The 25158-nt window shown below is 40.6% G+C and overlaps 2 protein-coding genes across 3 annotated transcripts in view; one reads left to right on the top strand and one right to left on the bottom strand.

Annotated features, from left to right (window-relative positions):
• The window catches only part of LOC114551206 (peripheral plasma membrane protein CASK), a 52005-nt gene extending 27189 nt beyond the window's left edge, over positions 1-24816 (bottom strand). Inside the window, exons 1-7 of one of the 2 annotated variants that reach the window (XM_028572374.1) lie at positions 23665-24816; positions 11523-11635; positions 7973-8078; positions 6154-6231; positions 5954-6026; positions 590-692; positions 80-255 (exon numbers count right to left, since the gene is read on the bottom strand). In XM_028572374.1, the coding sequence (XP_028428175.1) occupies positions 80-255; positions 590-692; positions 5954-6026; positions 6154-6231; positions 7973-8078; positions 11523-11635; positions 23665-23729 (714 nt within the window). In that variant the 5' untranslated portion in view covers positions 23730-24816. The remainder of the gene's footprint in view (positions 1-79; positions 256-589; positions 693-5953; positions 6027-6153; positions 6232-7972; positions 8079-11522; positions 11636-23664) is intronic. The other variant, XM_028572375.1, reaches the window with a different exon arrangement.
• On the top strand, positions 2402-5209 carry gpr34a (G protein-coupled receptor 34a). Its single transcript, XM_028572376.1, has 2 exons — positions 2402-2799; positions 3345-5209. Exon 2 carries the CDS (start codon positions 3389-3391, stop codon positions 4568-4570), a length of 1182 nt encoding a protein of 393 aa, XP_028428177.1. The 5' UTR covers positions 2402-2799; positions 3345-3388; the 3' UTR covers positions 4571-5209.
• Positions 24817-25158: the final 342 nt, after the last annotated feature.

A 25158-nucleotide genomic window follows, 5' to 3' on the forward strand; every position in this document is an offset into this window, starting at 1 on the left:
ACAGTGACAAAGAGGAGCTTAGGGTTGTGCTTAGCTGCAGCTAAAGGGCACAGCACATATTCAGTCATTTAGCTCCTACCTTGTATTTCCCCTTTATGATAGCCTCAAACAAACGCTCCTTGGTGCCGTAGAAAGGAAGGCAGCCAGAGAGGAGGATGAAGAGGATGACTCCACATCCCCACACATCCACCGGTTTGCCGTATGGCTCTCTCTTCACTACCTCTGGGGCCATGAAGTGGGGAGTACCGACTCGACCTGAAGAGAGGAGACAATTTCAAAAGTGATTAGCAACTATGAGTTTTAAGTGTTGATGAAACATGGAGGAAGTAATATGTATATAAGGAAATATGCCTCCATGTCTGCCAATCATAAGGTCTCAAACATATACAAGTAACAATGACATGCAACAGAGAGAACTGCACAGAGCTACAAAGGCCTGAGAAAAGCAGGAACACCCTAGACCTTTGACTAATTGTCTATTAATTTTAGCATTTGTGTATGCACATGTAAAGTGGAAAGGCATGTATGAGTGTTTCCTCAGTCTTTTGAGGTATAAAAGGGGAAAAAAGGACAAACTGTCCTACAGTACCTCCAGCTACTAAACCAGACTCTCCCAGCTGTATTGCCACTCCAAAACCTCCCAGCTTGACAGGAGCAGAGTTCTCCTTTGAGGCCAACAGAACACAGTGAGGCTACAGAGGAAAAACAGCAAATGAAAAAGTTAAACAATAGATTTATGGTTCACATATTTCAACAGGTAAAATGAGGGACTACATTTATATGCACTCATTAAACTATAAGAGGCATTGCACAACATCTACCAACTAACACATGTTAGAGACTTATTGTATATACTGACAGAAAGAAAAAACACTCAGTTTACAGTAACTGTGCAGAGCATTGCTCTTTCTATGCAAAAGTGCAAGGTCCCATATGTTCAATTGCTGGTTAGTGAACCTCGGTTTCACAATGACAAGACAACTTGTGCAGCTAAAACCACAATTTAATTATAATGCTGAAACAGACAGAACTCTTCTTGCCACAGGATCCTTACATAAAGGAATCATAAGCATTAAGTGAGATGCATGACTGTTTAAGGTCAGAAAGATGTGACAGAAAGCAAGGTGTTATGTTGCATTCTAGATGAGGAATTATGTTCATTTAATTCCTATTTGACAATAACGTGATTGTGAATATATACAACATACAGTAGAAGAGAATTGTTTTTGTTCAGCAAATTACAATCTCTTGCATTAGTGGCAGTGCTGTAAAACGTGATTGGTTGATCAATTTCAAAACAAAAATGGGCAGGGTGGAAAGAAATATAGGTCAGAACCTTGAAACAAGAGAAATTGACAGAGAGAGGAAAGTGAGAGAAATGTTGGAAGACAAGCAGCAGATATGTAGGAGATCCATTATATGTCCTGACCTTTATGGCTATGTCCCGGTCATCCATTTTCTGTTTCAGTAGGTACTTGCAATGCATTATGTCTGCAACAATGTACACTGCATCCCTATTTGTATAAAATTAATATTGCAAGGGGAGGCAGGTAATAAAAAAGCTTGCCATTCTCCATCGTAAGTAATCAATTTTACAGGATAGCATTAGCTACTGTTAAATTACAACAGGTGGGATAACCATGTGAGCATCATTCTCCAGCACTTGATATAAAAGTTAATTTAATATCAGATTATTTGAACTGACAGTTAGACAGCAAATACTCAAATGATTCGCCAAGACAGAAAGCTTAGTGCAACTGTCAGCCGACATTACTACTTCCCCTTGTGATGAGCTTGCAGGGCCTTTATCTCCCAATGGCTTTTCTCTTATTCCTTCACAGGAAAAAAAAAAAAAAAAAAAGGAAAAAATGTCCTCCATTGTCACACAGAACTCAAACTGAGCCGATGAAGCTCCATAAAAAGGAGGCTCAGCTTTTTGCAGGCAAAACCTCAGAGACAGTTTAAAATTCAAAGTGCCTCTCTGGACAAGACTTAAATCATATGAAGACCACTGGGTGTGCTGAAAAACAAGATTTTGGGACTGTTCAATACTTAGTTAAGGGGGGAAAATATCACACATATATTACATGCACCCCAGACAAGATTAATGTCCTGGATCTGTGCATGCAATATTACCAACACCCCACCTTCCCTATAAAAAATAAATTCTGTTTATAAATCAAGTATGATTTTTTGATTTTCATTTTGAAATGAATGAGATGGTGCAGGGAAGTATTGAGAAGAACTACATGGTGCATGGTGAACAGGGTGAGAGTGCGGTGGGCCTCCTTCCTGTCTTTGCACTTCGGAGGAAACAGAGGGGGGAAAAGGGTATTGACAGAGGCGGTGCTAGACTAGAAAGACTCCGTGAGAGGGATATAAAACAAGAGGCAGAGACAAGAGAACAGCAGACTAAACAGTCATATCTGTTAGAGTGGAGAGGGTAAGAAAGGCTTTTCAATTAAGAAAGAGAAGACAACTAAGACAGAAAAAAGACTGAAGGCAAGCTGAGAACAGAGAGCTGAGACGGGGAGGAGCAGACACTCAAAAGGATGTGCAAAAAGAGTCTGCAGGATCAAAAACTGAAGAAAAAGGTGAAGATCGCAAAAGAAAAGTGTTAAGGACAAGGACTGGCATTGTATATCATCTTATCATATATGTAACTCAAGTTTTTAAACAAATTACAGTTTGATGAAGGAAAAAAAACACACTGGATTCCTGTGCTCCCACACCTCTGTGCACTTTACCCCATATTTAAACTGCAGCTGTGCTGAAATCTCTACAGAAGGAATATCAATGGTGAGTGTTCTGCCTTAATCCAAACACCTGTGTGCAACAGTCATAGTGACTTTGTGTTATTGTCCGTGTATAAGCGTGCATGCATGCATGTGCAGCTACACTCGCACTCCTCAGCTTTATTGTAATACCACGGTAATGGAATTTATGGGTTAAATAGGCATGAAACTTGCAATTAGTCATGACTCCAGCTCCCACCCGTAAAAAACTCTAGTCTATGACCTACAGAAAATTGTTGTTCAGAGGGACATTTTTACGTTTTCGAGCACATTCATTTCCTCGCTTCTTGAGTTCCTCTTTTGTGTTGTGGTTTTTCATGGTATTACATTAATTACTATAATTTTCATTTCGCACTGAGTATTATGTGTGACATATAAAGCTACAACCCACATATTACTCACCTGTCTGTGCATTACTCATAAAATATGTAACTGCAGTTTCACAGTGAGTGCACTCAACTTTTTCTTGCCTTTAACTTTAGCGGTCTGTTTCTGTATTTGTTCAGTGACAAACAACAAACTGACAATTGTGTTTTTTTTCTTTTTCAGAGCCAAATGATCAACAACCTTGAAGTTGTCACTCCTCAGACACAATGACCACCTTCTCCTCTGCCTCTTCATTTCCCTTCACTTTTTCAGCCTCTGCATCGTCTAACTCCTCTCTTACTCTCTCTACTTTATCCCTCCCTGTTTCGATGTCATCCTTCTTCGCTACCACCTCTCCCCCAAACCAAACTGTATGTTCGTTTGATGACACCACCCTCCGTCTGCCGCTGGCGGTCATATACTCCCTGTTCTTCATCTTTGGGCTCGTGGGTAACCTCTTCGCCCTGTGGGTCTTCCTTTTCCTACATTCAAACCGCAATTCTGTGCGGGTGTTCCTTATCAACTGTGCTGTGGCTGATCTGGTCCTCCTGGCGTGTCTGCCCTTCAGAGTTTTCTACCATGTTAATGGCAACAAGTGGGTACTGGGATCTGTAGCCTGCAAGGTGGTGGGGAATCTGTTTTATATGAACATGTACATCAGTATTGCGTTACTGGGGCTTATCAGCTTGGACAGATATTTGAGGTTACAGGGGAAAGGCAGAGCGCGGAGATGCATGAGGATGACGCTGTGGGGGCGCAGCTGTTCGTGGAGCTGGGTGGCCTGCGGAGCTCTGTGGGGTCTGTCACTGGTGCCGCTGGTGTCAATGATCGCCACAGCAGAGGACAAAGAGGTGGAGGACAAGGAGAAATGCTTCCAATACAAGAAGCGTGTACAAGCCAAAGGGAAAGCCTACTTCAATGGGGTGCTGGTGTTGTTGTTCTGGTTCGTCTTCATCATGCTGGTGGTCTCCTATGCAAAAATTGCTTCCCAGTTGCTGAGGGTGTCGCGGGACAAGCCGGACCTTCCCAACGCCCAGCGATATGAACGAACTGCCAAGAAGTCTTTCTTTGTCCTCTTTCTGTTCACCATCTGCTTCGGGCCCTACCATGCCTTTCGCCTCTTTTACATCATCTCCCAGCTCAGGGAAACAGTATCTTGTGACTACTTGAAACTGATAGACCGTACCAATGAGGTGATGCTATTGTTCTCCGCCTTCAATAGCTGTTTGGATCCTGTCATGTACTTTCTGTTATCTGGCTCAGTGCGTAAAACCGCCCTCCAAGCACTTGGACATAGACTTGGCAACCGGCTTCTCTTCCTAAATGAAGCAACATCAAACAGCTCAATGGAGTTGAGACGACCATCTGTACCTATGGCTTTTCCTAACCGTGAACTTAACACCCCCTAAGTCACCCCCAGAACAAGTATCTGTGTCATCAACTCCAACCTCTGTCGCCCTGGCCTGACCACGCTTCCAACTATTGGCCAACAGTGATCATAAGTTTGTCTGATTGCAAATAATATAACCATAAACACTGAAAAATAAATATCTGACATTATCAAAGTAGGCCGGACTCATTGGCTAATTCTCTGTAAAACTGAGCAAAGCATTTCTACACATACCTACTTCTTCTGTTAAAAAAGAAAAAAAAATGTTTACCTACTGAGCTATTCTTACTGTGTATGGCTTCTGAACATGTGTGATGCTGTGGGAATCACTGTTTAAATTTTAGTTGTTCATTGTTTAAAAGCCTGAGTGAAAGACAGTAACGTCTGAGGAGATGCACTTTATTCACCACTGTGACAGCAGCTTTTCTAGGAATACATGCTGTATAGGTATTTCCCTTCACAGAATGAAGTAAATGTGATTATTGGTAATACTGGATTAAGTGTATCTGGTGAATAATGTTAGAACAAACACATTTTGCCCTCTTGTTAAAAAACACATTTGTAGTATTAATATTATCTGTCTGTGTTGAAGAAAAGAGATATATGGACAGGTTTAAAAATAAATTTACACTCAGAGGCACAGCCTAAATATCACATATGTTGAACAAAACAATGAGTGCTGAGTTTAGTCAATCGCAGTTGTTCGATCCATTTCACTTGGTCTGAAAACTTACTAGTGTCTTTCTGAATTGTACAGATTGTGTTGAAAGCAACCTACCTGGCACTCCAGGGGAGTTAAAACAAACCCCAGCAGTACTGTGCAACTACCATTTCACCCAGGTTTGGCCCACCAGCACACATAGCTATTGCTTTTACACTGAAAACAAGGCTGTGTTGATCTTTTTGGGGACCTTGTTGTCAGTTATAGTGTGAGGATCAAGGGCCTGGTTTAGCACTGCTCCATCTGGTCTGGTAGTGTTTGTCGCCTGTGTTAGATGGCTAATCCTGTTGGAATCACTGGTTGATGCTAATCTGACTATAAGAACTCTTAAAAGGACTTGACATGCTATACAACCCAGCATGACGCACTGGTTTGCAACTAAAGGGGCTCTCAGGTGGTTAGAATGAAATGTATTTGTTCTAAAAGCCACATAACTAGAAGTTTGTGTAAAGAGTGGATGTTGTGTATGATGTGTTAGGGTGTTTCTGGTAAAAAAAATGTCATGCTTTTGACCTTTATCTTCCCACAGACAACAACAGTCAAGATAATGATCTTCTCAGTGGTATAAAGCATAATTATTATTCTCGTGATGAAAACGTTTAACATCTCAGTTAACTTGTGTCAGTTTAGAGAGAGATGTTTGGTGGTTTCAGTGACTTAGTCTGGGACACACAGACTCACCTTTACATCGCGATGAATCACATTGTTGTCGTGGCAGTACCGAAGTGCCTCCAAAATCTGCCTCATGTAGTGGCTGGATGCACAGAAAGGAGAAACAGACAGGAGGGAGATAATTTAGGGCATCCACAAATTGTTGTTTATTTCAGGCTTTATTAATATTTAAAATGTTCTACCAACAGCTCCCAGACTATTTGTCCTACCTGGCCACTGCTTCACTGTACACAAACCCAGCATCAGCTCTCTTCACAATTTCAAAACACAGGTCTGCTCCATCCATACTGAGAAGAGTGAGAGAAAGAGGATGTCAAAATTAGGTGTAGGTTATTATAGATAACAGTTTACTAAAGAGCAGATTAACTAGCATCTCTCAGAATATAGTGTATAAACCAGAGTGCATACATCTACATCCATCAGGGAGCCATTTTATGACCTGCTGTCACAGAGGCACTACATTTTCATTCTAGCACTTTTCAGTAACAATCCCCAGGGAATCTTTCAGGAAGATATAGGATATAGATTCACAACTTAAAATCCACACAAAGGAAACAAATTAATCAGGAGAGTTGATTAAGAAAACTATATCTACAACAAAGGCCAGGGGATGAATTTGTTGCCATACAAATGTTTATCAGCACTTACAATTTATAATGTAAAGACAAAGTTTCAATCAACCTCAGACTAATAAAATAACTACTATAGATACTTTGGAGCTTGTAACATGGGAATAAATAACAGTATTCATATTTCTTATCTCTTTGGAAGTATATATGATAATCATCTCTTTATTTATTCTTCTTTAACAAAACATATGCAACTATACCATTAAAAGGTGCAGTAGGTAAGACTTATAAAACTAACTTCCTGTCATATTTGCTGAAACTGACCCTATGTTCCAGTATAACTACATGAAGCAGGTCATTAAAAAAAAAAAAATCTGGCTCCTCCGGCACCACCTACAGGCTGTAGTGCGATTTGCAAAAATCCACAGCTCCCTGTTCAAATGCACCAATCATGGCCAGTGTCAATCACTGCTCATGCACACGCATTCATTCTCCCTTATGGGGGGAGGGTCTTAGGAGAACGTTTTGGACTTTAGCAGAAAGGGGGGAGGGACTGAGAAGTTATTGATGTTCAAATTGTTTGGGTAAGTCCTGGATCTTCCCAATCCTACCTACAGCACCTTTAATACCTGATATTTTGCCCAGGCATACAGTAGATGTTCAGATATACACTTAACACCTTACTTATCACACTTATTTGTTTCGGCTAAGGCCACTAATACGTCTGTAATGACTAAAATGAGGGGGCAGGTAGTGGTGGCGATAAGGTGTGAAATTGCCAAGCACAGCCATCTGCCAACTGCTGGTAAATTTAGTATGTGGCTCTTTGTCTGCTTTGTCTATTTAAGCAGATAATCACACATCTATACTGTGTTCCCTCTTGGAAAAAAAAAAAATATATAGAAGCTGGTTAAGAACAAATAAAAGATATATATCAAACCCTAAAATGTAAAATTCACATCTGGTTACATAATAGGGGTAGAGTGATCATCAGCCCTGGACGATTATCAGCCCGTTTTTTTGGCAGTTTGCAGATTATCTGTATCGGCGTTTTATTTGCTAGATAACCGATAAAGTTAATTAAATAAAAAGTGCGCTACTTTGGCTCCACTACAGCTGTGTCTGTCCCTCTGCTTCAGTTTCACTCACCACCGAATCTCACTTAATGTCCCGCCTACAACATTATCTGACTATCTTTTACTGTGTATTATGTTGAAAGTTTCTGCTTTATTAAATAATTGCTTAAAGCATAAAAATTGGATGTTGGATTTTGTAACATTCCAAAATCTTAATTTTGACTTAAAGATTTTCATTTTCACTGTAAATGCATTTCTGTTCCAAATATCGGTTATCGGTTTTATTAACCACTAATAATCTGTATCTGCCTTGAAAAACAAGTATCGGTCGATCCCGATTACATAATGCATTATGGTCAACATAGTGTGCAGCACAGACTTACAATTCAAAGACCATGTAGAGCATGCCATCAGAGCTATAGGTCTCCAGCAGCTCCACGATGTGGGGGTGTTTCAGCATGTGGCAGATACTGGCCTCTCGCTTTAGATCTGGCGGAGAGAAATTAGATAGGGGGTATGATTCACATCATCCAACAATTACATAGTTAAAAAAAAATAAAAACAGCCAAAAGTAAGTTGACATTTAATGTGAATTTACATTCACAAACTTAATTTATTTCAGAACTGGAATCAGATATGCTCAGCTCTTTTTTAATCAGGTGCTGGTTGGCAGAAGTTGGAGCTTGTGCAATTGTGATTTCCCTACTGCACACTGAAACAATATAACAGATTTATTTTTTTACTTTCTCGGAGCTTTCAAATAGGCACTTTTATCCCTCTATTGGCTTATTCAAGGACTTTATGTACTTTGTAGGAGCAGAAGTTCCGGTGTTGAATGTTTGAATCTCCTTGTAGGAATATATATGTTATTTCCCAACCACTTACTTTATTTTATGCTACTAAATGTAAACACAGAGGAATAGTTAAGGTTTTTTGCTATTTCTCCCAAACATAATATGCAGAGCTATGAACAGATGAGGTGGGGAGGTTCTAAGACTTTTTAAAGCTCAAAAAGTTTCCATAAAGATGATGCTGCGGCACAAAATAGTGTTATAGTAAGATTAGAATGCACCAAACAAATGTAAACCAAACCATTTAGAAAACATGAGGTGACCTTAGGACAAGAAAGACTCTGCTACAATGCTCTTTTGTGGTTGGTTGGTGCCTTGTTAAATCCTTTCACGTCCCTTGCTGACAAGTTAAGGAGATGAAAAGCAAAGAGGACATGCCCAGCAGGCCACCCTTACACCTCAACAGACCTGCCACACCTCAACTTCACCACCAGAGGGAGTTACAGAGCATTTCCTTTAGACAGAAGGATTCCATTCTTTGTAGATACTGAGCAGACAAGGTAAGCTTTCACATGTTGGGCAGACAAACAAGCATGCTAACAAGCCGGTATCTAGCAAAAAGACAAGGAACAACATCAGCCCCTCTCATTATCATCCAGATCACACTGCAAATACAATTACAACATGACTTGTCTTTTGACTGCCTCATTAAAGAAAACAACACTGAAGAGAGTAGGCAGTTTTCTCCATTTAAAGAAAAGGAAGTAGACAATACCGAATAGAATGACCAACAACTGGAGAGACAAGTGGTAAAACAGAGTTAACGCAGATTGCTGAGGAAGGCTGACAGACATAATATGCTGTTGTTGAGCTCCTCACTCCATAAAAAACTCATTTACACACTCCACTCCCCATCTGCAAGTCTACTGATCTGTGTGTGTGTGTGTGTGTGTGTTCATTGTGTCGTGACAGACCAGTATCATTATGCAACACAGATAAATGACGCTGTGTTTCCACTACAGAGCCCCCATTCTACTGTTCCTTTGCTTTCATTATTTCTCTTCTCTCCTCTTCACGCTCGTCCTCTGCCCGTCTCATTGAGTATCTATTCTTGAATGTAACAATGCTGCCCAGTGTCCGCACGGCAACGAGGAAACCACTCATACAGAGCCAGGGAGCCAGGGAGCCAGGGAAGCCTGGAACGGTCTGAATGAAAGCGGTGCCATTCACTGGGCCTATTCCAAATCAATTATTACGTGGAAGGTTTGTTTCATGATTGTTTTGAAGAAAAAGGTCTTGCCTTTTGCATCTGACGTACACCTCACGGCTGTGGGACAAAACCAGCTTATGCTTGGTCATGCACTTGATGAATTACATTTCCAATATGTTCATTACATAAACTTACAATACACATCTAATACTCTAATACTGCAAATTGCACTTTTGTATTTATCAAGACCCATAGAGGTTTAATGTTGATGGAGAGTACTTACTCGTTTACTCTCTATATTCATCTTTATTAAAATCCAGACACTTACTCGTTCTGCTTTTGTTACACTCTCACACTCTCACACTCTCACACACTCACACACTCACCTCAGCTTGTAGCAGTTCGGTCTCTTTTTCCATTTCACTCACATTTATGCTGACGCAGATTATTTCTTAATAAACTAAGGCATGTGGCTCTCCAAATCTGGCTGCAGTCCTGTTATCTACCTTGTCACAATGAGTGTCCACTTGCTTATTTCTTCTCTTGTGACTTTTTAAAATGTCAGAAATGTGGGTGTCAAAAAGGTTGTTTCTTATAATTTCGGTGAAACCTTCTGTGCATCGTTATGGCTATCATTTTGGTATGCCTGGCTCGAGTTAAACCCTTTGTAAAACATAAACAAATACGGAAAATAAATGCCATAGAATTTTCTTTGATTATCTAGTTTGATGGTCGTCATAACTGAAAAATCACTCTAAAAACAGTAGCTGCAAGCTGTGCAGGCACCTTTTTTTAAAGAAAAATGTATTGCCTGTTTGGTCTGCCTGCACAGTGTAACAGGCTGTAATGTCAGTCAGAGCTAACATTAGCAAACAGCTGTTTTATCAGAGTGAAATTACTTTAAAGTTGATTTTTTTTCTGGCCGAAATTACGTGGTATAGGATCAGTGCAGACTTGAAGACTTCATCCTTCTGGATATTCTTTTCATCACAAATACTGTGGGCAAGCCAAATTGTTTACCATGCTTGGTGCAGCTGACCACAGGGTGAAGCATGCTGCTAGAAGTGACTTGGGAGACCTAACATGACTCCAAATTTTCCAAGGTAACAAAAACTCTTATACAATCATTTGGTAAATGGTTTGTATTTTCAAATGAAATAATTTAGTCTCAGGATAATGAAACCATACTTACGTCCACATTCTTTTGGAAATAATTTCTTTTTAAAACATAGGTATAAATCTCCATTTCTACTGTTTCTCCACCCTTGGGTCATTTCCTTGTCTTGCTGTTATTGGCTACCAGGCTAATCTCTAACTGGGCCATCACAGATGGCACATAGTGAACGCCAACACACACACACACACACACACACACGCACGCACGCACGCACGCACGCACGCACGCCTAGTGTCTCTCTCTCTCTCTCCCTCTCTCATAGACTTTAACATGACAAAGCACAAAACCACATGGTGAGAGATGCCATGATTCAATATCGCACACATACTCATCACCACAAGCTAACGAACACATACACACAAACAAACAAATGCAGTTCCAACATATTATTCATCTGGGCGCAGCATGTGTGACATTATGCCTCATTTGTTTGTGTGTGAAAATGCCATTATACACTCTGTGTGTGTCTGGGTGGTTGATATCTGATCCAAACAGTATTTGCAGATTACAGTATTCCCAACATTTGTTATAACCCACAAGGAGAACAAGATGGGTAGGGTTTGCATTACAGCACAGAAAATGGTTCACAAGTTAGTTAGACTTTTCAACGATGTAAGTCTGTTTAAAAGATTAAGTCTCTGTGATTGACAACATCCCTGAGAACTATCCTCTCTTGTCCTGATTCTGATTTTAACCCCACCCATCTGGTGCACGACAACAAACCACAGTCAAACCAGGTCTGTGGTGTTCCTCACCTTCTGTGCTGAGGCCAGGGCTGGAGGTGAAACTGGCCACATCGACAATCTTCACAGCAAACTGCTGGCCTGTGTCCCTGTTGATGCAGCGCCTCACCACGCTGAAGGGACCCCTGTAAAACACACACACACACACACACACACACACACACACACACACACACACACACACACACACACACACACACACACACACACACACACACACACACACACACACACACACACACACACACACACACACAGTTAGTGACAGACACCTACAAAAACATAAAGACACAAACCTCTCTGCATATAAGATTTCTCAGATTCAAACACGTGGATAAGTTCAGTAATGCAATGGGCAGTGTCATTTCTGAAAATATTCAGGATTTACAGTGGGTGGTTAGCTAGGCATCGTAGCCATGCTCGTGCCAGTGAGAATTATAGAGCAGTGGTGTGCAGCACAGCAGTAAAAGCTAAAATAAAAGCTTTATTATAGAGACCTGACCAAGGTTTATTTCTGGACAAAATGGGGTGGCAGATATGGTAAGGTTAGGTTTCCTGATATAACTGCAAAGGGGTTGACATATATACGTTTTCAGATTTCTAATAGAATGTTTGTGTTGTGTTATGAATAAATAAGAAAGCCAGCCCTGTAGCACAGGAAAACAACCTTATTAAAACCCCATATATGATGATTGTGGTTTAATCCCATGAAAAAGAATGTACACATCACAAAATGTTTTGGTTTGTATGAAATACTTAGTACAAATTATGTGATCCTATCCCTCCTGCATTTTCTAAAAAAAAAAAAAAACACTTTAAATATATCAAATAAATTTGCATCATGATATATTATTTCTTTATTGATGTTTAAGTTGGATCTTTGCTCTTCACTAGTTTGCTCATACCCGGGCACTGCTATGTGGCAGTTCACTGCTCCTACTGCTTAGGATGGGTTAAAAGCAGAGATTGAATTTCACTATGTATTAGGGCTGGGCGATAAAACGATAACGATATGTATCGCGATAGAAACATAATCAATATCAATAGAAAATGCGGTCGATAAAACGTTTGATAACTTGTTTTTCTTCATCAGAAGAAACCAGAGGTTGTGAATCAAGTTTGGTTGCATGAACAAAGGCCCTCACTCTCTGGCAACCTAGCAACGTGGGGAGTGACACTCTAACAGCCAATCATGTAACAGTATCAAGTTTGGTTGCGCCACATCGCTGTCTCGTGTTCTTCAATAACAGAACCGGCGTGGAGTGGAAAGTGAGTGCCGCAGCGAGCGAGGAAATCGTTGATAAAACAGGAAAAGTCAGTATCGCAGTTTTGGGGATTTTATAAGTCTGACCGTAGTCAGACCAATGTCGTCAGACCAACACTGGTAATACCATAAACTTGTTTTACCACTTTAGCCGCGCTCACACTTTCGAGCACAGCCGTATTCGCCATCAACGTCCAACAACATCTGCAGCTGCAACACGGCACAAGCAGCAGACCACCATGGAGAGGTACTCTGCATCAGCGCCTTACTAAACACTACCAGCAGCAGACCGCCATGGAGAGGTACTCTGCATCAGCGCCTTACTAAACGCTACAAAGAAATAACGGAGGCAGACATGCTGAGCACTGTCCAGAAGCCAGGTTACCAACCTAGCACTAAACCTGCAGAAAATAGTTCCTTCTCAGGTTTCTTATATTTAGCTAACACTTTGCACTATTTTATGACACTTTATTAAGCACTTCTTACTTATTCTTTAATTTTGCACCTTAATGTTAAGAGATAATTGTTAAGTGTTCATTGTGATTTTAGACCTGTTTACATTTGAATTATTTGAGTGTTTTCCATGGTTGTGTTGACATTTCTGCTTTTATAACTGAGGGGATTATAATCAGAGCAGGGTTAAGTTTAAAATAAAAATGTTTAAATTTAATATATTTTTCTCCTGGTCCTTATTTTAAATAGGTAATAAAAAATATCAATAATTATCGATATCGACCGATATGAAAAACTTATATCGTGATACAGTTTTCAACCATATCGCCCAGCCCTACTATGTATGTATGTGTATGTGACAAATAATATTAAATTAAAAAAAAGTTACATTGGCCATCCTACAAATAGAGTATGCCAGCCAGACACACAGCTGACAACCTCGCAGGCTCGAGAATACAGTATGCGGACGGCTGTGGACTGTGTCAGCCACGCAAGCGGTTCTAGGAAATTTTGCTACATGTGTCCACGACCGGTAAAGGTCTGCAGTTATTTTGAACCAGCGGGAGGCAGCAATGCACTTCCTGTGCCTAGTCTTCCAGAAATAAAAAGAAGAAGAAATCAAAACAATAACGAGTGGTGTATTGTGGTGTACGGGTGTATTATTCCTTGCAGTGTTCCACTGTGATCGGATCACCCAAGATGCATAATAAAGCCTGTTCTGGAATCTGAACAGTGCCAGCCACCTACACCTATACACCCACACACACACCCACCACACACCCCACACACACACACACACACACACACACACACACACACACACACACACACACACACACACACACACACACACACACACACACACACACACACACACACACACACACACACACACACACACACACACACACACACACACCCCTGGTGTGTTACAGCTGTCTCTACATCTCCCAAGTCTACAATCCTCAGAGGCGGAACTAATGCTACTGGAGACACACACATACAAACAGATAATACACGCACACACAATAACCATTAAAAGTTGGTTTAAATGAACTCATTTAGAAAATGTATTTGCTTGACAATGTCAGAGTCAAACAAACAGTAAAAGTTATTCAGTTTGTAAGTGCCTGTGCATGTTGTAAGTATTGGGGCCGCAGCTGATTCGCTCTCACATCTGCTGTAATGATTAACAGATACAAACAAACGCAGGCAGCATTTGCGCGCTCTGGGCCGGGAAAACCATAAAACACAACACTCTTCCCCTCTAGAGTTCACAAGAAACCTCACTGACCTTTGCACCCCTGGGTTGAAGAGCTGTAGCAGCTGTGTTTCCTATTAAAAAGAGGGCCTCAGAGGTGTGGGGTGCTTCCTGAGTGCATGATGGAGCTTTTGACGCCCATGTATCAACCTAATGGTACGTTCTTTTTGTCCACCGAAGTCGATTTACGAGTTGTTTTCCGGAGTTACGAACCGGAAGTTGCAAAAAGAACGCCACCGAGGTCGTATATACAACTCGTCAAGTCGTCTGAACTCAGAGGACCCCGAGTTCACTTTCAAAGATGGCTACGTCGTGCATCACACGTAGTAAACATTGTGGTTTCCTACAATTTTAAGCACTTTGGTCTTTGTTGTAACCAAATGAAGAAGTGGTACACATAGCGCTGTATACTGCTACCTATAGGCATGTTGCTACAGTCTTATTAGGAGTTAAATACCGCCTGATTAGTTATTTTGTAGCTTGTGCAGCTGAAATTGGCTAGAGACGCTCGTTTGCTATATGACAACAACGGCTTTAAGCCGAGCCTTGAGCATAAAGCAGAGCAGTAGCCGAACGTTAATGTTAATCAAAACGTAATTTTCATGTATCAAACTGTGAAATATATGTGTGTAATATGTCAATAACTAGGTGAATAGAATCCTAAATGTTACTAAAAATGTTACAAAAATGCATCTTTTCTCCGACTCGTAGTATTGTGTGACAAAAAGAACGCAACAACCCACGGTTACTCGTTTTCCGACATGGATGTGACGTCACACTCAAGCTACTAGTCGCGATTACAAGACAAAAAGAACGCACCATTACAATATTCTCAGATCTGTGTTTGACTGGTAAACGTTTGGGGGAGTTAAGTCAGAGGCTGCAACCACAGGAATACAAATGATACAGAGAGGGTAAGGCCATCTTGGCACTATTCTAAATGTGTGTCAATAAAACCCACTGCCATTAAGCAATGACGTGGGGTTGGATGAACCTGCCAGATTTTATGCATCAACCTCATTTGTAATCTTGGCTGTCAATTCAAGGGAGCTGCATGGAGATTTAATTCCCGAATTGGGCTGTTTCTACAACAGTTGTGCATTGCAAGTGAAAGGGGGTTGGGGCTTTTTAATTAAATAAAATTAGAATGCAATTAATCATCATTATCGAAAATGAAATGACCATTCAGCTATGTACAGTAGATAAAGGCATTACAAGCAACCAAGGAAGTCCAAGAGAGAGGGAGATAGAGCCTGTGTGTGTGTGTGTGTGTGTGTGTGTGTGTGTGTAAGCGGAGAGGCCGCATGCCGTACTGACATCACCACAGCTGTGCTAAGTGGGCTCATACAAAACGCCCACACATGGCTCACATCCGACAGCGGCAGTCATCAAACATGAGCCCAAAGTGGCAATCTTTATAGACTGCTCCGAGGCTCATTTCAACTCTCTGCTCTATGCGAATCAAAGACTGAATATTAGGTGCATTTCATCCATGCTGGCCATGAGCTAAATTTCCTCTCAGGTCTCTTTTTTTTCTCTCTCTCCTAAACAGGGACAGGACACATCTGCAGCTGCAGACTCAACATCACCAGTACGGCTCTCCTGAGAGCAACCATCTTTGCTTAAAGCAGCATTGTGCTCTTTTGCTGAGGCCAGCAGTAAGCATAATTCACTCAGTTAGTCTGTAATTTTGGGGGGGAATTTTTGCACATCCGTGAGATACAAAAGCATAATTTGAGTTTCTCAGGTAGGCAAGCTATTGGTGCTATCCCCGGGTTATAATCTCAAGTCAAGTAAATTGCATGTTATCTGGTCCATCATTGTGCATATTATCATCTGTGGCATAAGGTAACAAGCCTACAATGGTAGCTTTCTCCCCATTGTAATTTTAAATATTTTCTGATAAATCCATTTCAATAGCTATATGTTCAAAAGTACTTGGCGTCTGCAAATGGGTGGAATCATAGCATTCTGTGATTGTTTGTGTGAAAAAAAGATAAGATTAGATTTGGCATGCATGTTGTATAATGTCAATATAATTTCATAGAGCTTTTAAAATAGGTAAGTTAGTGTTGATGCCCATGGATGCACAGAGCTGACAATTGTCTACATTTAGGCATGTACTTTGAAAGGGGAAAAAACAACATAAAAAGTGATTCCAACAGAAGTCTTCTATGATAAGTGCCGTTTGCCCTACTGCCCAAACTGAGCTCAAGTGCAAAGCTGTTCATTTCACAAGTTAAACAAAGTTCAGTACTGTTCAACAGTAGTCTGTCCAGGGTGCTTCCTTATGCAAATTAGAGATCCCTTTGAATATTAGCGGGGCAATTAGTATTCTGGTTGCAAATTGAAATTTAGAGCAGAGACACCCTCAGGATGTTTAAAGGCTTTGGCAAAAAAAGAAAAAACTTTCCCCTACATAAACCAGAAGAGGATCCAGGTTTGTTTAAACCACCCTGCAGAGTCTGGCCTTGCAGTCTGAAAGCCATTCACAACTACTGATCTGCTGTGTGTGGGCAGCTCAAGAGGAGCATATAGGCTACTGTACATCGAGAGGAAAGTTTAAAAGAAAGACATGAAGCATTCATGTGCCAGAAAACAATTAAGATATAGGTAAAAAAAATAGGGGTGTGACGAGACACTCAGCTCACAAGACAATACACACAATTACTTCAATCACAGTGACTGATTTGTTGAACTTCCAGCCTTGTAAACATGTAATAATTACCATGACAACATAAAGCACTCACAAATAAGCCTGGTGTAAATATTAATATGAAAGTCAGTAACAAATCACACACACTAGTGCAAATTGCAGAAATGCAGGTTTTAAACACTGTCTGTAAACTTTACTGGACAGTGCTTAAACATGTATATGTGCACAGTGAGTATGGCACTGCCAGCCATAGTGATCCTACGGCTTGACCACGTCAGTTGTAGCGGGAGAAAAACTCCCTTTGTTTTCAGCGCCGCGGTTACTCTCCGTTTACATTTTTTTGTGTATATGGCGACCTGGCTAAAATATGTGCTTGAAATTGGTCACCATACTGAGGTGCATCATGTCCCTGCTTTCTGGGTTAGGGTTACTGCTTGAGTAATTTCCACGTTCCGTTCTGAATTCCGTTCATATGGAGTTACGCTTTTAAACATTTCGGTCAGTGATCCCTGTCGGGTGGTATTTTGCGTACTTGACACACTGGTGTTCAGCTTTTTAGCCATGCAACTACATGGCTTTGTGGTGTTTTTTTTAAGGGGTGATCGGTGCTGATACAGGTTAGTAGTGTTGCCCCATGCCGTGAGGTAGCAACGTTAGCAGGGAAGGTTTTGCAACATGGCAAGTTGCTTCGTCTGCAGACTGCTGTCACGTGACCAGTCTAGCCTTTGCGGTTAGAAAATGTAATTTTAATATATTGCAATTTAATTGCAAATGCAATCAACAGATAATTTTGTGGCAACAGGTGCTCTATTCTTCTCTGCATTTCATTAATTGCAGCAGTAAACAAGGAAGTAGCTACTCTAGTATTGATTTATGACCATTTTAAGACGAGAGGAGAACATTTCTTTGTTTGATATCATTAAAAGTAAAGTTATTTGCGCGAGCCAGCAGCCATACTGAACTGCAGACCTGAGAGAGAGAGAGAGAGAGAGAGAGAGAGAGAGAGAGAGAGAGAGAGAGAGAGAGAGAGAGAGAGAGAGAGAGAGAATGTGTGTTTGCAGAAAACTCCTGCGTCCCAAAACAAGGTTGCCATATCTTTGAAATTCTAATCTTGTCTACCCAGAACAGATTTTTCTGCTAGCGCAACGTCCAGGATTCGGTGGATATCGTGATATACTTTACATTACTTTTTTAATGACACAAACATAACTGTCTCTTGATATCTTCCTCTACAAAATGGGAAGATGACACATTCAATAACATGATATAATAATAATAATAATAATAATAATAATAATAATAATAATAATGACTTTATTGATCCCAGCAGGAAAAGTTCAGTGGATGCTCGCCTTGAACCCTGGGTTTACCATTTACATAAATGAGTGAATTGAATACTAGAAAGCCACCTTCATATACAATTCAAGATAGCAAAAACACCTACTATGGCCTCCCAAATCACTATGGGATGAATTTACACCTCTCTGACACATAATGATTCACAAAGACAGGATTTACTGCAGAGTGCCTTAAACTGCATATTGGTGTACCTAATAAACAGGTAACAGGTGCAAAATCATCCCCAAAGGTTGTGGTTAATTAAATGTATTAGCTCTGAAACAAGCAATCCATTCAATTATTAGTTAAAAAAATGTTTAGTGATTGATAAATGTAAATTAAAGCAAAACTGTGAAAATATTTACCTATTTCTAGCTTGTCTAATGTGAGGATTTGCAGCTTGTCTCCATATTTTAACTGTAAATTTAATATATTGCAGTTTCTGTTCTGGGAAATTATGATGGCCATTTTACACTATTTTACAGACTAAATGATTCATTATTTAATCAAAAAAGACAGGTTAATAAAATAATTACTTGCGGCCCTAAAATATACTGATAAAATTAGAATGGTTCTCTTCACACTGCAACCTGAAAATTTTATCAGACTTGAAATAAGTTCACAAGTGAGTGACACGTATGATTCACACCTGACACATCAGTGAACATGATGAGGGCTATATCAAGCTGAAAGGGTAATAATACATATTTCCTGAATAACTGTGCCTTATCTATTTTATGCTGGGGAAACCAGCTTGAAGCTAATAAAAACATTTAGCTACTAGTGGCTTAACAATTTGGCCTCCCTGCAGGAAAGCATTTTGTGTAAGATTTGTATGCTAAAGGCTGCATCTGTTTGGGGAGAAACTATTATTAGACCACTAAAAACTATCAAACAATCAATGAAAATGTAAGATTTAAATGTCGTCCAGGCAATTTAATTATCCAACTCAGAATAAGCCAAAGGCTTGATCACTACATTGGTTTAGAGTGAGTCGCACATCCCAATATCCTTGGCTCTAATGAGCACCCCAGGGCTGAAATAAAGAGCACTGTGACTCCAATGTTGCGTCTCAACAACCTAAGTCCTATTCAAACAGAATCATTACAGACAGAAATGGATTAAATTGCTTCAGCACTTTGCAAACACTTCAACTAGAGCTGAAATCTCAAAAACAGGCCTGTGGTTACTGCATTATGTTCAGACATCAAATCATGATCACATATTTACTATGTAAACTACAAACAGTATGAGCACATTATGAGCAAGGCATGCACTGCCTAGGCCTGTTCAATAGCTTGTGTGATCTTTCACCAGAGTTAATCCAGTCAGAGGTTGAATTGACACCGGACCTGTTTGATCTTCTTCTATTGAAATACGTCTAGTATAACCACAGGGGAGTTGAATGAAAATGTACATGCATGAGATGTAAAATCAGACAAGTCCATGTGTCTCTTTATGACCATGCTACACAGACCTATGCAGCTCTTGCTGTTGCCATGCAACTATAAGCCCTTACAAATCAGGGGTCTGACTTGCTCAAAGTATAGTTGCAGCAATTAGTCGACTAATCGATTAGTCGATCGACAGAACAATAATCGCCAACTATTTTGATAATCGATTAATTGTTAAAAGTAAAGAAAATGCTGTTTTCAGTTTGACTTCACGTTATTTGGCTTTCAGTTCTGAAACCTTGCTAAGCTGTCAGTGCTGCCTGCAATGCAAAAGCAAATGTTTTCCTTTTAAAATAATGAGAAGGAGAAGGCAGCACTGAAAGGAGATAATTCAACTGAACAAAGAGCCTCTGTTGGTACTTAAGTGTGCATTCAGACAATCAGTGCCTTAAAGAACATCTAAACTTAAAGTTCTATACTATCACAGAGACAGGTTACTTGTAATCAAGAAGACACTATCAGGAAAATAAGAATTCAACATAAAGTCCATAACTTCATACAAAACACTTTCTTCAAATGAAATTACTAACCGTCTTTCAGTAGAAATCACCCTAAACATGGCTCTCTTTCCAATCCGGGTTTTGAGAAGATGATTACTAATCCCACCCAGCCAGGCTGCTCTTCTCCGACACAAGCCGATCAGGGATAATAATAGACAACTTCTCTCAACAACAATAGAAGTCTGAAGGAGGGATGGACTGGATAATAGGGTTTATGTACAAGTTTGAAAAGAGCTAAGGTCAAAAGTCAGCAAGAGACAATAATACAACAGCACCAAGACCATCCAATATTGTGGGACAAATCACCATGACAACTCGAACATTATATGGCAGGATGTAAAGGACTAACTAATTACAACAAATGTAGGGATTAGCTCATCTCACCCACTCTCAATTATAGTATTTTTAATTAGTGTGCCCTGATGAGACACTGTTGATGAAACGTTAATCTCAGTGCCAGGTTTTTAAAAAGAATTCACCTACAAATAGTTCATGTTGGTTAGACATTTCTGAACTAACAAAGTCTCAGATTCAGTCAGAAAAACTCAGTCAAAACATTTTCATTGAAGGTGGATGATCATGAAAAAACAAGCTAATGAAAGTCTGGAGGAGGTCTTCATTGACATAGTATTGTCAGTGAGAGGCATAAAACATCATCCTGCCTTAAATCTAGCTATCCCCTTATACGCCAAAATGGCCTGGCTTCGGTTATAAAACATACTTAGGCTAAAATGTAAGAGCAGGAATATTCTCTAACCAGAAAAGATAACATGGAACAGGTTTTTATTATGTTTCCTGTGGCTATAAAGCATTTCAAATTTTAATTAATTAACATCCTCAGGTTTCAGCTGTCTGCCATGTTGTCCACTAACTACAGTAGTGCTAACAGTAAAACCTGTGGTTAAAAACAAAGTGGGAGATGGCAGAGTGCTGCAGTCAATGTCTGCTGGCATTATTTATATCTGTAGCCTGAGGGCCATCCCATTCCCAACTCCACTTGTCTCCATTGATCTGCCTCAGCTTTCCTTCCCCTCCCCTCCCTAGTCAGGGCTGAGGAAAAATGATCCACCCCTTTCCTCCTGCAACACATCCCAAGACACCAGGACTCAACATACTTGATCCATCAACTGAAGTTTCACAAAGGAACTGTCAGAATAAGAGGGATTTTCTGGTCTTTTCTGTGACATAAATGTGACATCTCGCTTCTTTACTAAAGCTTAAAATATGCTACAGTCAAACGGTTGTTCACTCATGTATTACTCTTCCACTGACCTGTCTGGACTGTGTGGCCATACCTTGCACATCCACTCAATATAAACTCAAGAAGTATTTGCAAATACAGTATTTCTCAGTGTTTCTTTACGGCTGCAGGGAGTACCAAACTGATAGAGGTTACTACATTTTGGCTATAAAATGTAGCCTGGGTGTATTAACCTCTACGGTACTCCATGCAAGATAAACAGGTATTGCCATGTAGGTTGATAATTACAAAAAAATAGGGCTGGGCGATATGGAGAAAATCAAATATCACAATATTTTTGAACAAATACCTCGATATCAATACCGCAACGATATTGTTGTGTTGTCTATTGGTGCTTTCACAAAATATTTACACAATGAGATTTATTTTTATAAATAATCATCAGTAATGTGGATAATAATGTCTAAGTGGGTAAAGGCAAATAAAAGAACAATTACAACAGTCTGGTAAGTTCAGAAAATGACATCACTTTACTGTAATGCAGCCTCTAAAACAACAACACTTATGCCATATTACGATATCCAAAATCTAAGACGATAGCTAGTCTCATATCACGATATAATATTGATATATTGCCCAGCTCTAACAGAAAATACATTATATAGAAGCTGGCATCTATTATACACATATGGAAAAGTTAATCTGAAAGCTGAGGTGGATAAAACAAACTATCAAAAGAATTTAAATATTGCTTGACCCCCACCTTGAGACAAGCAAAGAAAATAAAAATGGTGGAAATCACTTTTTCATCGATCATTCACAATGGCCTGTGGATTCAACTTCCCTGTATTTACCACTCTAGTTGATTTGTATTGTCAAATTAAACCATACAAACATGCTTTATTTCCACCCCAACTCTCCCCAGTGGCTCCTTGTATCCTTTACTGGGACTCCAAGGTAGTGGTCCTGGACCAACCATCAATTAGTAACCAAGACAACAGGAAGTCCTAGGATATAGAACAGGGCCTGAGGGTCTGGACAGAGTGTGCCTCTATCCCCTAGAACAAACGTAATGGACCCTCAGATGTCCAGTGAGTGAAGCTTGCAGGGGGGAGGGGACTGGCTGGTGGCCCAGGACTGTTATGGGCCTGTCAGCCTTCCCGCCTCACTTCCAGCAGGAGTCAGGAGCCATCTCTGACCACACATAAGTAACATGCATACTGTGGCAATTTTCATGGCACCTTGAACCTTTGTCTCTCATGATTTAAATGTGCCTTGGTCTGTCTCCTGCTTTATATAAAAACATTACATAACCTCACTGTTGTATCAAAAAGGCTATGCCTTTTCTGACACCTTCAAAGAGTGTTTGACCGGATGCCAGTCGGTCTGTAACTGTATGCAGGTATGGCTACTATAAAAACAGGAGGGTTAGGAGAAGGAAAGTCCTGTCTGCAGACATTTTAGATCAGCCAGATGTGCTGTGTCTTAAACCAAGCTGCCAGTCTGTCAGCAAAAGAATGAGAGTTAATTTCTTCACCAACTTCAATAAATGTTATTAGCGTAGACATAACAGTGAGAACTTTCACTGTACAGTAGCCTATGTTTAAACAAGGTAGATGAACATCAAGACGTGTACTAGTCAATCTTATAAACCTGTATTAAAAAGAACTTTATGTCTGATACACCTTCCTACTGAGTCTTGTAAATTCACATTCCTGCATGGAGGTCGTCATGTCAGGCACATTCTGCAACTCCTAATATATTAGGTAATTATGTGCTTGCTATTGCTTTATAACATACAGTATATGACAATATATATAACAGTTAAATGGCACTGCAAATTGAGGACCGACCCCGCCTCACCCACCCAGTGAACTTTCCCCTTGAAAAACCTGCATGCATATAACAACAGTAATTAAGCATGGCCCTTGCAGCTGTGATGTGTGTGGCAAAGGAGTGTATAAAACAGATACAATAATGTAAAACAAAACAAACGGAAGTGGTTAATAGCAGTTACGGTTACTTACTTGCCAATCACCTCGCACAGCTCGTAGACATCCTCGAACAGCACGTCATCGTCCGCCATGGTCATTCAGGTAAACGAGGATGTTCTCCTCAAGATATCCCACCCACACGGATTTTGAAACAATCAATTATAACGTGCTTTCTTCGGGTTACTATTGTGCAAGACTGCACACACCTAGTAATTTAAACCCTCCTAATGTCAGTTACAGGAAAATCAGTGGCCACTCAAGAGTCCAAGTTAGCCGGCTAGCCACATTAGCTGGCGTCCAAGACTGTCACTCCGCGGCCCCACCTTCTCTTGAGCTTCTCTCCCGGTAGCTAGCCAGCGAGCTAGCTAAATAGTAACCACAGAATAGACCCCAGGGCGTGGAGATTTCCTCGCTCGTTTGCAGAAAAACTCCCCTCTTTGCATGCCTCGGGTTTGTATCTTTCTGTTGGGTACTGCCAGACACAAGACTTCCTCAGCAGCATCCACGGATACTTTCCGTACCGACCAATATGCTCCCTTCACCGCAAGCTAACGGGGTTCTCGAAAATGGTTGGCTAGCAGGGTTAATATGAGCTAGTTGTCGATGGAATAACCGGTTGGCTCGCGCCGTTATTGCGCTGTGCACACCCAGTGTATCACAGATGGCTTATCCCACCGAAAACGTAATGTGTCCGGGCTGCAATATGCTTCAGCTTCCCCAGCCCAAATGTAAGACCTTCACGTGCATCTCGACGACTACTCTGTTGCATACACCGTCTGGGCTTGCTTGTGAATATTAAAATAATATTGTATTCCAACACAGCGGAGCCTTCGTTCACCGTTGCTCGCTCCAGTTCCTACGCTGGCTCAGATGCTGGCTGGCTTTGACTGGCTGTTCTTCCAACCAGAAATGCCAGGCTCCTCCCTCTATCGTCCAGGAAACTGGTCCGGTCAGAGCCGAAATGGCCTGGGAGAGAAGGCCCAGACTCTAGCGTCGCTCGAGCCAAGATGGTGTACGTTTGATGTCCGATTTAGGCGCAGTTTCCTAATCTCCTCCAACGGTTGCATCCAGTGTATCCCGCGCAAGCGTCTACCATCCAAACACCATCACCTTACGTCAGCCTTTCCTCTTCTTATCTCCATCCCTTTAACATGCAGATTCTTCCTCAGCGTTGTCTCCTGACAGTAATAGCGTAATTCCCACATTATGACTGTCGCGAATAAACAGTTGTATATACATACAGTAGCCTATAAAAAGGGAATTGGTTGCAAATTCCCATTGGTCCTTAGGGACTATATTAGTTAATTAATTTGACACTGGCAATGGGATAGTGACAGGTGTATAAGGTATTATGACCATCAACTGTATCCACTGGAAATGGTGGTATGATTATCTAGCAAATCGCAAGCATTTTTTTATCAAATGGGTAACATTTTGGCAAAAGGCTCTGGAGAACCGTGTTAGAGGCGATTAGTGTCTAATAATGTGAGTATTAAGTCGATTTACTTTCATGTAATCTTTCTGCAG

Source organism: Perca flavescens, chromosome 24 (genome assembly GCF_004354835.1).
Source record: "Perca flavescens isolate YP-PL-M2 chromosome 24, PFLA_1.0, whole genome shotgun sequence".
Classification (NCBI taxonomy): Eukaryota; Metazoa; Chordata; class Actinopteri; order Perciformes; family Percidae; genus Perca; species Perca flavescens.

Coding starts and splice junctions, on each gene's coding strand:
- gpr34a (XM_028572376.1), top strand. CDS start 3,389: ATGACCACCTTCTCCTCTGCCTCTTCATTTCCCTTCACTTTTTCAGCC.